Below are 14,478 nucleotides of genomic sequence, written 5' to 3' on the forward strand. Positions count from 1 at the left end.
TGAGTCCCTGTGACGGTCAGAAATGCCAAGTACCCGGCACGGAAGGCGGGAGAGGCGTGGGGTGGGGCAAGGGGCCTCGCTGCACAAACATCGGCCAGGGCTCTGCCATTTCTCAGAATGGCCTCTTCCAACCTTCCAGGGCGGTTTTCAAAATAGCCATTTTTTTTTGCTTGTTTAAAGACCTTCTTTCACTTGCTTTCTTTTATTCATATAAACACATGCTTTATTTTTAGGCTGAGAGTTTAGATCATGAGTTGTTCTGAATCTGTAAAGAGGCTTAAGTTCAAAACCGCTTAAAAAACCCCTTATTTTAACAATGACCCCAGTCTTCTGAAGGTTAACAGATACACAATCATAGACTAAGAATTCATACTCATTTCTCTGATTTATAGGAACGGATTGCTTAGTTCCTGGGAAACATGATATTTTAGGTTTTGGACATCAACTGTAACAAAAGATTCAGAGAAATACTTTCTTTCTTGGGTCTTACCTCAAAAAAGGTATCAATGTATTCTGAGACAATGTGCTCAGACTTTGGTTTATTTTGACAATAAACTATATACATGTGCAACCTTCTCTCCTAGGAATGAAAAAGGCAAACAGAGGAGTTAAAACAATCAGAAGTTCAATTAGAATATAAGAGCACATACACATTTCAGCACATTCATAAAGGAAATCTTCTTCAAACAAAACTGGTTTAGGCCCATGGGAGCACATTCCAGATGTAGGACTACGTCAGCATTCTGCTTTGTGGCTCCGAAGACAGTCTTTTCCCCTTGACCCCTCAGGTATTTCAAACCCCTCACTTCACCCGGCAAGTACAGGGGCAACAAGAGGACACGGTTCTTCGTATTGAACAGAGAATTACTGCCACCCCTCCAACTGGCCCAGTGCTCTAGGAAGCCTTGCTGGCTTTAGCAGGGAAGAAAAAGCTCTTTGACTGCAGGTGCTGAAGGCAGGGGAAAACGTACCTAGTGAGCCATCCCTTCATCCGGTGATCCTCTAAGTGTGGTGTACCCACCCCTGGGGGTCCCTGTGGCCTTTCAGGGGATCCAGTGGGTCAGAACTATTTTCAGACTAATGCTAAGATATAATTTGCCCCTTTCTTTGTGCTACCATCTCAGGGATGTGCAAAACCAGCAAATATTGGCAAATATTCACCCCTGCACATTTGCAGAAGACTGCCAGTTTCACCTCAGAATGTTCTGGATGCAGTCATAAAAATCCATTTTATGAAAACTCAACCATGGAGTGTACGTCTTTTTAACAATCTTGTGACAAAACAGAGGTCCTCATAACACTTCTGTGGCATACAACAGTTGTCTCAAGCAGGCGCACTTGTGACACTGAGCTGTGGGCCAAACTGACTGCTGGGTTTTGTGGGCTGCCATTTTTACTTGAAAGAAGGATGGACACAAACTATATTTATACTTGGGTATCTGACAAACATCTTCTTGAACATGAACAAAAAGTCTGTCATTTCAAGGCAAACTGGCAGTATCTGTTGATAATGAAACTCTGAGCTTTCCAGTTAAAGATCAGAATTTTGGAAAACAGGGTATCTGCCACTGTGAACTTGACAATACCTAAACACTGGCCTTAAGAGAGGGCTGGCGATATTAACAAATCCGATTTTTTGATAATGTGTAACAAAATGTCTCAGCATCTGGAAGATCTGTCTGAACCAGGGAACCACTATTTTCCAACTGACCAAGCGCTATTTCACAAGCTGGTGCAGGGCTGGACACCTGCAGGTGTGAGGGGCCTCAATGCGTCCAGTGAAACAGTAAGGCACAAGTCCGCTACAGAGCTTTCCAGATTCCATGTGGCAGCTAACCTTTGAGATGGTATCACACAGTCGAGTTTCGGTGTGGTATCTCAGAAAGCTACCCATAATTACCTGAAGAGAGTATTAAAATACTTGTTCCTTTCCAACTCTCTACCTCTATGAGGATGGATTTTTTTCATATATTTTAACCAAGAAACCATTCCACAACAGAATGAATGCAGAAGCCGATATAAAAATCCATCTGTGTTGTATTAAGGCAGACATTAAAGAGATCTGCAAAAATGCAAAAACTCTTATCACTAGTTTTTTTTTTAAAATGCAGGAATTTTTCCTAAAAAACCCATTAATGTTAACACACTTATTTCAGATACACACATGTATTTGGCTACTACATTAAACCTACTGCATGTTTAAGTACATCACCATCTTCACTGAGCTGTCTGCCCGCAGACATCCCCAAATGTTCCTGCTTCAAGTTTGCCTCTGGTTCCCCTTCTGACCACTCTGTACCGTGCTGAGCTCCACAGCCGGCTGGGGCTAGGTGACCGGGAGAGCCGATCATTCATGTGCAAGAGTGTGGTTTAATTCCAATTCGCTGACACTGCACGGTTTGGTTTGATTCTTAACATAAGCACTTTTATAAACAACCAGTGAGTTCTCCTTTAATCTGAAAAACCAGTCACTAAACATGACAATATCAGAACAGAATATAAATAATGTTATTGTACTGACATGTTTAACAAAAAGGGATCCTAGTTTTTCTGGATCTTCAAGGCACTTCTCCAACTCTCCTAAAAAAAAGCTGAAACGAGAAGAGAAATGTTAGAGCCGTTTCCAATCTGGCCTTCTGATTTTTGTCAAAATAGTCTGCTGTGACATGAGCAACCGGAAAGTGTCAAGTATATACTTCAGAAATACAGTGTTCACAGAAAACATTTTGTTAGGACAGGAACCAAGAGAGATACACAGGTGAAAAAGACAAGGCAGAATGAGACCATCCCTAGACTGGCGACCTTTTCTTCTCTTGGACAATCAACATTTTTGTCTCATTTTTCTTAAGGACACAAGCAATAACATATCACGACTGAATACAGAGAAAAAATAAAAGTTTCAACACGATTGGTCATTTTTATTTCTGAAAACTAGAGTTTCATATATTTTATGGTAATTTTTAAGAGGCCCAAATTGGATAATAATCGATATAAAATACTGAATATATTACCTGTGCTAGTTTTATAACATTTTCCCAAATACTAGCCAACGTCACCTCCAGGTTATGCGTATCAGCTCCCACCGAGACAGAAATCAGTTGTAACCACAGCAACACGAGGGCTGTGGGACACCTGCTCTGTATCTCTTCTGGGCTGCAGTCTCCAAGACGCATGCTCCCTCAGTCATCACTTAGCTACATGGATAGTTATGTCTGGTATTTTATTAACCCGCAAACCAGCATATCCATTAAGGCCATGTTGAATTTTCTAGCACCTGGGGTTTTCTTACAGCTCTGCACACACTGTGGCGGGCCCCATCTCCAGGTGCAACTTCTCTGTCTGGTTAACCCAGGAACACTGTGCTGTTTTCTCTTCCCATCCTGGCTTCACAACCAGACCGAGGGGTGGCAGACTATAGAGGAGCACCAAATACCCCTTTCTAAAATTAGATTCACAGATTAGTCTACAATCAATAGAGCTATCAGTCAGGCTGTGTCTGAAGTTGGTCCTTCGTTTATCTACGAGTCTGACTGAATTAGACATTAAGGGGGATATGAAAATGATGACCCCGTACCTGGGTTCAAGGGTTTTACATTCTATCAGGACAGATAAATTTAGAAATAATAAAACACTACTATATACACACCCTGCTAACCCCTCATATCTGCACAGTACTTTATAGTTTCAAAAGCACATTTACATATGCTATCTGCAAGGAGGACAGAGCACATCTGATTGGAGTGATGAGGCCTAATGGAGAGTGATCATTTGACCTGGGCTTTGAAGCGGATGGGAGCGCACTCCCGGCCACGGGGACAGCGATGCACATAAAGACAGTGAAGTAGGCACCCTGTACAGATCAGAGGAACAGAACAGGGCCGCTGGAATACTCCACAGTATTATCAGTGGCTGGCATTAAGCAATCCGCAGATGATTATAGATTTTTTAATTTGGAGTTAGGTGACCCGAAGGGGCTGATGTGCACCAGCCCCCACGTGAACCTCCTGGTTGGGATGGGTGTGACAAGGTGCTGCGGTCAAATGTGATTGTCATGTGCAGTCACGTCTACGGTTTCCATTAAAATGCCTCGAAACAAGAGTATCTTCAAAACTCTCTAATAGTAATTGTACTATTGTGTCAAGAGGCGGCTGCAACTCTAATTAGGAACATTTACTGAGGCTTACTCTACACGTAGATGGTATTCTAAGTGCTCTGCATGTATTAACTCAGTGTCTCTTCACGAAAAACCCCATGAGGGGGGTGGGTAAGACTCTGACCCACACTGCATAGAAGGAGAACGGAGGCACAGAGACGGGAAGCAAATGGCTCGAGGCCAGCACTGGGCTCTGAACCCAGGCAGTCAGGCTTGGTGCTCGTGTGTCCAGCCACCCCCACGGGTGCTCCCTGGATGCACCAGCAAGCAGAAGAGACTCTTCCCCCCTGCCATGACATGCTACCACAAAACTCCCTGAAAGACTGATGTATTCTAGAGAGAGTACACCAGCAGGGGGAGGGGCAGAGGAGAGAGAATTTCAAGCAGACTGCGCTGAGCATGGAGCCTGATGTGGGGCTTGATCCCAGGACCCTGAGATCATGACCTGAGCTGAAATCAAGAGTCGGACATTTAGCCAACTGAGCCACCCAGGTGCCCCGATCAGTACTTCCTCTGCACCAGCTACCTCTGGGAGGCCACACAGGTCATAAAAGGAGACAAGCCACTGCACGGCCTTTCCCATTTGCCCGACACAACGCAGTTTAGCAAGTGATGATGCTGTGCACACTCTCATGCATGAAAAGTGTCTTACGTACTCTCTGTGCCAGTCATAAATCTGATGGATATTGCCAAATACAATCTTGTCCTTTCCTTTCATGTCATCAGGAACACCATCTTCCTTCATAAGAGCCATGTAGCCCTATAATTGAATATTTAAGAGTAAGTTTGCTTCACTGACATATTTGGATCAAGTAATAACTTACGGACTAACAGTCATAAAGAACAAAACAGACACATGCACTGTCTCATAACCCAATATTTCTTCAAAAACAGATAAGAGCCCTGTAGGAAAGAGTCCTGCATGGCCCTTGGACTGTACGGCCACACACACTGCCATGATTTTCTCTCCTTGAGCTGGTGGCCTTCATAGATCCAAAGTCTTCAAAGGAACTGAAGACATTTAAATGTAAATGGTTTCATAAAACAAATCATCTTAGCAGCTTGTAAACATTAAATATTTGGCCAGAAATATATTTTCTCTGTTCTTAGGATAAGAACATAAACAGATTTCCTTTTCTTTTTGGATTATTTACATAATTTGTTAAATAAGAATTTAACAATATTCTTTCCATAAATTGATTTTTTCATAACAGTTGATTAAATATGTTGCTAAAATGTCATTTACAACTTATCTTGAGTGGGATTCAGCCTATACACTTCTCTCTTAAGTAATTCAAGTTACTTAAATTGCAGAAGCATCAAGCATGCTAAATCTTTTGTTACACAATTAACTGTGAAAGCTGTTACTTCTAATGGAATGAACACCCCAAAAGTACTGTCCTAGATGAATTTGTGAAGCCGAAAGAATAAGCGGTAAAACTGTATTAGTATATACCGTAATACATATATACAGTATAAAAACAGCTTTTTGAGGAGTTGAGTTTATAAATATGATTATGCCCTGAGCTTTAATGCCAGGGAAAAGCCTGGAGAGGGCCCTTGATGCAGTATGAAAGGCCATGGTTCTCTTATGGCTACACTGTGTGTAGCAACTTCAGGGCCATGAAGATGGTGATGTATTTGTTCTGTGGAAAGTATAAGCAAATGGCCTGCTGTAGCCACAGACCAGCTCTGAACCCAGGTGGATTCAGGATGGAACTGAAGCCACAGTTGGCCAAACTGACTTCTTCAACCAACGATGTTCTCATTTCTGCGAGGATATCCATGTTTGTGAATAATCAAAGGCAAGATTCCCGTGTCATAAATACAATGGCTGGATATAATTTAAAAACTTAATTATAAAAAAAAGTGATTATGTCAAAGATACACTATGTGAAAAAGAAGCAGTTAAAAGTGAATACAGATGAAGATAATTGGCTAAATTTCATTTTCCTGAAACTTGATTTTCTTTTGGGGGGGGGGGTGTCAAAATGTTTTTAAAGCTTTTGAGAAGTTTATCAGTGTTGAACTGTCAAACATGATACTCCCTTCACAACTCTTGGGGCTGATACAAGTTATTAAATCTCTGAAAACATACCTCAACCACACAGCCAAGGTCCCGCACATAGTCACGCTCTGTCTCCACGAGTTCTTGCAAAACATAGCTGGAAAGAGAGGGAAAAATGAGTGTTTACAATCCAAACACTTTTCATTTTCTGAATGAATTCTTTAGCACTTTGCTTTTGTCATGTCGGACTCCCACTGGGATTGTACTGTAATATATCAAACTTGCACAATTGGGTCTCCAATTCCTGAGTGTCCCAAATCACTTACAGGTTCATGTATGTAACCCACAAGAGCTGTGGACTATGATCACATATATGGACAATCAAGAGAGGCTTGGACATAACTTTGTTATAAAGGCATGACAGTAAAAGAAGCAAGTTTGTTTTGTTCTCTTTTTAAATGATTAAGTCATTTTAAGCTTCACTGGACCTACGACAAAAAACTTTAACTCAGATGTTTAAAGCTTCGGGTCTGATCACTCATCCAGAAGTGTTTCTGAAGGCTCGTAACTGTTTGCAAGGCCTCTCTGATAAGAGAAGACAATTAGTTGATCCACCTCAGCTGGCATGAAAAGGGTCTGTTGGTCTGCTCATCCATCCAATTCAGCCAACACTGGCCAGGCCTCTCCATAAGCCCGCCATCATTCTAGGATCCAGAGTGTCGGGATGGAGCGCTCAGTAAAACCGAGTCTGCCCACACACAAGAATTTCCTCTTCTCCAAAGGCAAGGTTAAAACCTTTTGTAATATTTCCCAGGATTCTCTTTTTTCACTGTAAGCGGCTTTACTGGAACTGAGAAACACTATCACTAAGGTTATGTTAAAAAAATATTCAAGTTTTCGGGACTGTATCTGATTTTGCCTTCTTTCCTTCACAAGTCCGTATATAATAGAAAGCACAGGAGTTTCTCAGTAGAAGTGACAGAAGATATTCTTGTATCATTCTTATTTATAAATAAAGTATAACACACAAATAACAAAACTGCAGCTATTGGGGAGCGCCTGGCTGGCTCAGTCAATACAGGGCAGGCCCTCCTGATCTCAGGCTCATGAGTTTGAGCCTCATGTTAGGTGAAGAGCTTACTCAAAAAAAAAAAAAAAAAAAAATAGTAAAATAAACGATTTCCAAACTCTTAAAAAAAACCAACAACCCTGCAGGTATGGCTTCCTGCACCCTTCTAAGGCTCTGAGAGATTCTCAAAGACATATACAACTACTCCAGGAGTGACCCTGGAGCTACTTGTTGCACCCATCCAGAGACGGATCCCTGTCACATTTGTGAAGGTGACAGAGACAGGAGGAAAGCTGACCAATGCTGACATGGAAACGTCTCTTACTGCCGTCTCTTTAGAGAGCTGGATTTCCTTTCTTCCATCTCATCAATGGGCGAGGAGGAGGACAGGAGGGAGTTGTCTGAAGGGTTGAAGGAGGGGCTGCTACTGTCTCCCTGGTCAACAAGGAGCGAGCTGGGGCGATCCTCCAGTGCCTGAAAGAAAACCAGACCACCAGTCACGTTTCCTGCCTACAGTCCAGGAGGCTGGAATTAGGATTAGGAAACCTCGTTAAGTCAGAAAAGACAGAAGTCCTGATGGTAAAATCAGAAGATCTATGTTTGTGATATTACACGGTATTCGTAACAAAAACCTCCACTATTAACATAAATATTGAGCAAGAGTAGCTTGATAAACGAGGTATGTTAGAACAAAAAGGACAGTGAATTTATACGCATTAATAAATTCTATTCCTTGTAATCAGATAATTAGAAATAACCCAACTTGTTTCCATCACAGCACTGCCCCCATTTCTGGGTGTTATCAGGCATTCCACAGGTAGCCATTTTTTCGCAGTTATATTCCTGCCAAATGACAGCAGGACCATTTCAGAAGTGTGTGGAAACTCCTCCATCATGCCAGCCTACCCCAGGCACATCGCCCGTATCCCCTGCTGGTGGGCTATGCCACAATGTCGGCGATCTCTATTTTAGTTTAGACAGGGTGGGGACTATTCTTGATTATCTGGATACTTGCAACGTCCTTCCTCTCTTCTGTAGGAAGCACTTGTCATGCTGCCTCGACGACGTATCCTAAACTCCCTCTCCTCCACTGGAGTTTAGTTTCCATGAGTGACTGTCTTCAGTGTTGTATTCCCTGTAGAACCTTGAATGAAGCTTTGCAGGTGTTCAACACATCTAAGATGAATACTGACTTCTGTCCCTAGACTAATGTGACAATGATTAGCGACTGCTTACTTTCTAGTTGGTACATATTAACTGTGTTTCTTAACCTGAATTCCCAAAGCTCCAAGGGGTATGGGTTATAGTTCTTTCAAAATTTCCAAAACACCCAGCTGGATGACAGGTATGATCAAGAAGTATTTATCTAGACGGGAACTGGGAAAATGTGATTAACTTACCTTCAAACAAAAAGCTCAATACAAACTGCAGGAACACTTAATATTTCGCCATCAAATCAAAACCTCTAATGCTTGTCCAACTGTTTCCCCTTAAGAGCACGGACCAATGCTGACCTCGTCACTAAGCACAGCTTTGAGGACACAAAGTCTGTGCATGTAGTTTTGTTCACCAAACCCACGGAGCATGGAAACACACCAACTGCTGCACTTATTTGTGAAAGATAGTCAGGGAACGGGGTTTGATGAGAAAATAGCACTCTTATTTTGAAATAATTAGCTATTGGCCTTTACTGGAAGCAAACACTTTGCAGGAAGCCGCATGGCTTGCTTGGTGCTCGTGGATCACGGCGCTCTTCTACGGGAGACTGGGGTCTGGAGGAGGAGGGGAGGACGCTCTGCACTGTCTTGGGTCTAGATTTGTGAGGAAACAGCTGATGCTCATTAGATTCAGTTCTGTTCTTTTCAAGGGTGATAAAAAAGAAAGAAAATAAAGATGTCTCCAGATGTCCCTTCACACAAAGCAGCGAGCAAGGAGGCCAAGCAGTGGACGTCGTTGGTGTCAGCTGGTGGGATGGTTGTCTGGACTGCCAAGGGTGTGGACGGGAGGCGTGGACCGGATAAGCCTCATGGAACCAGAATTCCTGAGACTTCACAGATTTGGGTGAATTACTTGTGAAGTCCCGTGGGTTTGGCGGTGTTCTGGGTGGGCAGGTTCTTGTCAACTTGCTCTATTCCTTGGATGAGGACAGGTCTGCACAGATAATCCATCTCTTCTAGGGTTAGTGTTGGTAAACTGTATTTTCTTAGGAAACTGCCTGTTTCATCCAGATTCTCCAATTTACTTTCAAAGACCTCAAAAAAAGTGTTATGATTATTTTAACTTCTTCAGTTTGCCCCTTCCCATATAATTCCTAGTTGTGTGAAATTGTGCTTCCCTTTCTATTTTCTTGAGAAGATTACCTGATGTTTATTACTTATTCAAAGAACAAATTTTTGGTTTTATTTATTTTTCTGTTTTTCTATTTCTCAACTCATTATTTCTGTTGTTTTTCTAGTATGTTGAGGTAGATGTTTATTCGTTTTTTCTTTCTCATGTCTCCTTTTATATTTAGATGAACAAAGAGGAGAAAACCCCAAAGTCAAGTGCAAACGGTCACTGTGGCTGTTGCTGCCAGTGCTTGGGAAAGACGCACATTTCCCACACCGCTTGGACCTGGGATGTGGCGGTAAGGGAGAGGAGTGAACCCCAGGAACTAGTTTCCAGGGTGGTTTTATTTTTCAGATGGACTTTGCAGGTTTTATGGTTAGGAGGTTCAGTTCCCCAAATATCATACTGTGTAATAGTTGAACAACTTCTTCCCAGGCCAGTAAGTTAGTATGTAGCTTTTGAAGGACAACCAACTCAGTGTTCGAATTCTATTATGAAGGCCCTATAGCCTGAGAGGTCACCCACAAGAAAATGAATGCAGATGACCAGGGACCTATAGCACATGGTAAACGTGCAGGACGAACTTGGGGTCACATGCGCAGGACAGGTGAAAAGAGAGTAAAATGATTCAGAGGTTTCACTGACTAACAGCAGTTCTCCTCTGACATCAGAGGATTAGTGACAGGAAATCAACACAGAGCAATGTTTCCCTTGAGCCAGAAAAAGAGGGCAGAATCTAGATTACATTCCATGGACACTGACGATGGGATGAATCCGGCATGAAGAGCATAAACACGGTCCTCCAACAGCACAAATACGCAAGCACTAGTGATTGCCCACGTGGATGGAACCTTGCTGGGAGCTTAGCAAATAGTCCTTATGCCGAGTTTACAGCTGAAGGACACAGGCTCGGAGAGCCCGAGTGTAAGCAGCAGTGTTTGAACACGAGTGTATCTGACTCTGAAACCTATGCCCTTTCCACGATGCCAAGAGCTTTATGCCTGTTAACTGAAGGAGAAACCTGAGTAGAAAGAACTGAGTTTCAACTGGTAAAGTTTAGTGCCTTGGAACTGAAAGGAAGGAATGAAGCAGTAAGAGCTAAAGAAACCATGTCCTAGAACTCCTCTCCATTTCAAGTCCATGTGAATTAATGACAAACGAATCTCAACCCACTTCGAATTGAATGCAATTCCAACACTGGCAGAATGATGATGAGCAGGCTGACAAAGGGCACCTCATAACCTTGCTTGGGAAAACTATTTCAATTATTAGACAGAATGATTTTAATGATCATATAATTGAGGAGTATGAATGACTGTTTTTAAAATGTTTAAGGATGCTTGAAAGCTCGCAGGGTATAATTTAAGTATCCTTTGTTTAGACCATCAATCAAGTAGTCTCAAAGAGACAGCCAGGATGTGGTTTAGCTTAGTTCAAACTGAAATGATCCCAAACTCTCGACCAATGGAGTCAAGTTCTTAGGTTTTCTACCAATTACTAGCAACTTTCCTGTCTAACTTCCAAGCCCATCGTGTCACTTTCAGAGCATGACTACCTGGGAAGAAATTCCAATTATGGCAGAGTGAAACAGTCTGAATTTTTCCTGATACAACTCCTATTTGGCTGAGTCAACCACAGTTTCACTAGCAAATGTGGTCAATTCCAGTCTGTCTCGTGTGTCCAGGGTCAGTGGTACTCACAGACAGACAGGCTAACAGTTTCTCTTGCTGTCTCTGATGGGTAGAATGATCAGATGATTAAAAAAAAGATCAGATGATTGATCAGAACCTGTCTAGGAGTAGAAGAAATGGGGATGATATAACGTTACCCAGTTAATACTTATTGGAAGGAAGATAAATTTCCAACTTGAAAAAGTATACTCTCTGATCTGGCAATTCCAGTGCTAGAAATTTACCCTACAGATCTAACCACACAGACATAACCACCATGGAGGTTTACAATAGTGCAAAACTGAACACAATTTTATTTTTTTTAATAAATTATGTAGTATAATCAGGTCTCTGCCCCTTACTGGCTGGTTAAGTTTTTAAACTCTGTGGCTTCAGTTCTGTCATCTGTAAAATAAAATGGCAGTAATGTGTACTTACTTCATTAGGCTCCTAATAAGTTAATATAGGCATGGAATAGTGGCTGGTATAGAGTAATCCCTCAGTAGATTACCACTGCATCCACGCTATGGAATACTGTACAGCTATTACAAGGAATGAGGTAAACCTTATGTACTGATGTGAGAAGCTCCTCAAGATTTATTAAGTCTTAGAACTTAAAAACGGAATGAAACCATTTTTGAAAAACAGAGCATGGACAAGCACTCTCCCTTCCCCATATATGTTTGTACCTGCAAAGAAAATGTCTGGAAGGAAACATACCAAACTGATCATAGTGGTTACCTCTGGAAGAGGGACGGGTAGGAGAGGCTGGAGGATTTTTATTTTCAGAGGGGTGACTTTTAAAAGATGTTAAGTAACTTTATGGAAGTTGTAAGATACACAAATGTAAAGGTTGCTACCATTAATGGTTTTCCCATCTCACAGTTAGGAAAACCGAAGAAACACAGAAATTAATTGATTTGAATCAGTTAGAAGCAATGTACACCTATCTAACTTCAAATTAGTATTTTGATTTTGGAGCTTTTATTAAATGAATCCATGTTGACCAACTGGAAATACAGAGGTCACTAAGAAAAGAAAGCCCTTACATAACAGTGCAAGCTCTTCTCTCTTATACACTGTGAATCCGAATGAAAGGTCTCGGAGACCTCGAAAGGAACTATCAAGCTATGGGTGTGTGCCACTGGCCGAGGGCACACCTGCAGACATGAGCGGAACTGACCACACCTGCGAAAATGGTGCTAGCACTGCGGTCAATGTAGGTGCAAGAACGGATTAATCCTGGTTCCTGGAAGGTGCCGCTAACCCCCCTGGATGTCCTGCCTGATAGGCATGTCTATTTACCTAGGCGCCTTGGGCCAAGACAGACAGTCCATGCCAACAGTGTGACTCCTGGTGGGGGCTTTGGGCCACGTGGTATCTTGATTTCTGGAGGGGCAGGAGACAAAGGGGAGCCATGCCAGCAGGCAATGGCTTGTGTATGGGACTAAGCTCAAATAAAAACTCTCAACACCGAGGCTCAGGTTAGTGTCCCCTGTTGGCCAGACTCTACATATGTGATGCGCAACGATGTCACACATCGTGGTCAGGAGAAGTCAGTGCTCTGCATGACTCCACTGGGAGAGGACAGCTGGAAGCTTGACCCTGGAGCCCTCCTGCACTCTGCCCCACGCACCTCTTCCCTGACTGATTTGAATCTGTCCTTTCACAGTAGAAACCACAACTAGGGGTATCACACCTTTTCTGAGTTCTGTGAGTCCTTCAAGCGAATTCTTGAACCTGAGGGTGGTGTTGGGTACCCCAAATGTGCAGCTGGTCAGGAGTGAGGGTGGCCTTGGGGACTCCACCTGTGTAACCTGCCACAGACACATTCTGCAGATCGGAGCATGACATGAACAGGGGCACATCCATCTGCAAGCAGCCGTTACCGCAGCTTCCAAACCTCAGACTTTCTCTGGGAAGCCTTACCATCTTGCTTTTCACGAGTTCTTCAATTGCACTCACAAGCTCAGCTGCACTCGGAGTTTCGGAGCTGGTGGGGCGGACTAATAACCGAGAAGAGGCCTACGGCAGAAGTGAAGAGAAAAAGAAGGGGGAGGGGAGTGCCTCATGTTAGTCACTGGACAGACAGTAAATTCTCCTGCAAGCTCAATCTCTTTTTCAAAGTAATTCCAGACAAAAAGACCACAAGTTTGTCTTTGTTTGCATTTATTTAAAGTCATCCTTTTAAATTTACAATATTCTGACATGAAATACTAAATAAAACCTGTCTGGGATACATGTGGTACGCAGACAAAGTCTGTTTTTAATCCTCAGTCATGTAACATCATAATGGTTTTCAAAGAGGTGACTGGGCGCGGGAGATTGCTAACTGTAACTTTTTCAACTGCCAGCTATAGGCTAGTGGCTGAGGAGGAAAAAACACAGAATCTGATCAACGCAAGAATGAAAGGCTTAGGGTCTAACGAGTGATCCTCAAATAACCAGGAAACCGAACAGGATACTAAAAATGGCTCGCCTGTGTTTATGGGGTTAAAAGAAAGAAAAGGAAAGGAACCGGGGGTGCACTGACCAGACAGGGAAGAGGGGGGACAAGCTCACCATTTTCTGTGCCATCCATTTCCCCAATGATTAGTGCAGAGTACAGAAGATCTGTGGCCTCACAAGCTATGAGATGCCATTTACGGCTAGAATCAGGGTGTACAGGGGTTTGACAGGTAAGGAATTTGAGGGAGGGGCTGCTGAATTCAAGTTTCAGTAATTAGCAAACACAGTGTGTTTGCAGATTACTTGTGCCATCAATTAACTGGAAACTAGAAGAGGGGTGTAATATGAACCTTGCTTCATATTAAGGACAGCAGAGATGCATGCGACACACGGCTAGCTGTCCTAACAATGCATTTCTCACAGGAGACAGATACGGATTCATACATTCACAACGAGGCTTTTACATGTGTGGATCCAGATATGGGATTTGCAAAACAAATGTTGGTTTGGTCTAATGAAATCTGGAGTATGGCGGGGGTGAAGAAAACAAAGAAAAAAATTCAAATGGAGAGGTAAGGAAACTGAGCCAAAACAGACACAGAACACAAATCAACGTAATGCTGCAGTGAAAGTTTACAAAAAGAGAAAACAGAACAAAACAAAATATTAGTCACAAGATAATATACTCTCTGGGAATATCACTATAGATTTTTGTAAATGAAGAACTGCTACTGATAATACCCAATGAGGTAACACGATAACCAATAAATGATTTCAGCCACTGAAGTATACAGCACAATCC

General features: G+C 42.5%; 1 protein-coding gene and 1 long non-coding RNA gene across 14 annotated transcripts in view; both read right to left on the bottom strand.

The window, feature by feature from the left end:
• The window catches only part of TRIO (trio Rho guanine nucleotide exchange factor), a 341,653-nt gene that overhangs the window by 22,876 nt on the left and 304,299 nt on the right, over positions 1–14,478 (bottom strand). For 12 of the 13 annotated variants that reach the window (XR_010413353.1, XM_045863432.3, XM_064596847.1 and 9 more), the window contains 6 exons: positions 13,158–13,253; positions 7,556–7,704; positions 6,252–6,318; positions 4,810–4,913; positions 2,522–2,591; positions 491–580 (listed from right to left, as the gene is read on the bottom strand). Coding sequence is in view for 12 of the 13 variants with exons in the window: in XM_045863432.3 (XP_045719388.1) it covers positions 491–580; positions 2,522–2,591; positions 4,810–4,913; positions 6,252–6,318; positions 7,556–7,704; positions 13,158–13,253 (576 nt within the window). In the remaining variant the exon portion in view is untranslated. The remainder of the gene's footprint in view (positions 1–490; positions 581–2,521; positions 2,592–4,809; positions 4,914–6,251; positions 6,319–7,555; positions 7,705–13,157; positions 13,254–14,478) is intronic. The other variant, XM_064596845.1, reaches the window with a different exon arrangement.
• On the bottom strand, positions 9,102–13,151 carry LOC135365456 (uncharacterized). Its single transcript, XR_010413355.1, has 2 exons — positions 12,928–13,151; positions 9,102–9,482 (listed from the first exon to the last, which is right to left on the bottom strand). It is a non-coding gene; the product is annotated as an uncharacterized LOC135365456 (long non-coding RNA).

Source organism: Mirounga angustirostris, unplaced genomic scaffold (assembly GCF_029215605.1).
Source record: "Mirounga angustirostris isolate CCGP_5_RB_7025 unplaced genomic scaffold, mMirAng1.0.hap1 SCAF_7, whole genome shotgun sequence".
In the NCBI taxonomy this organism is placed as follows: domain Eukaryota; kingdom Metazoa; phylum Chordata; class Mammalia; order Carnivora; family Phocidae; genus Mirounga; species Mirounga angustirostris.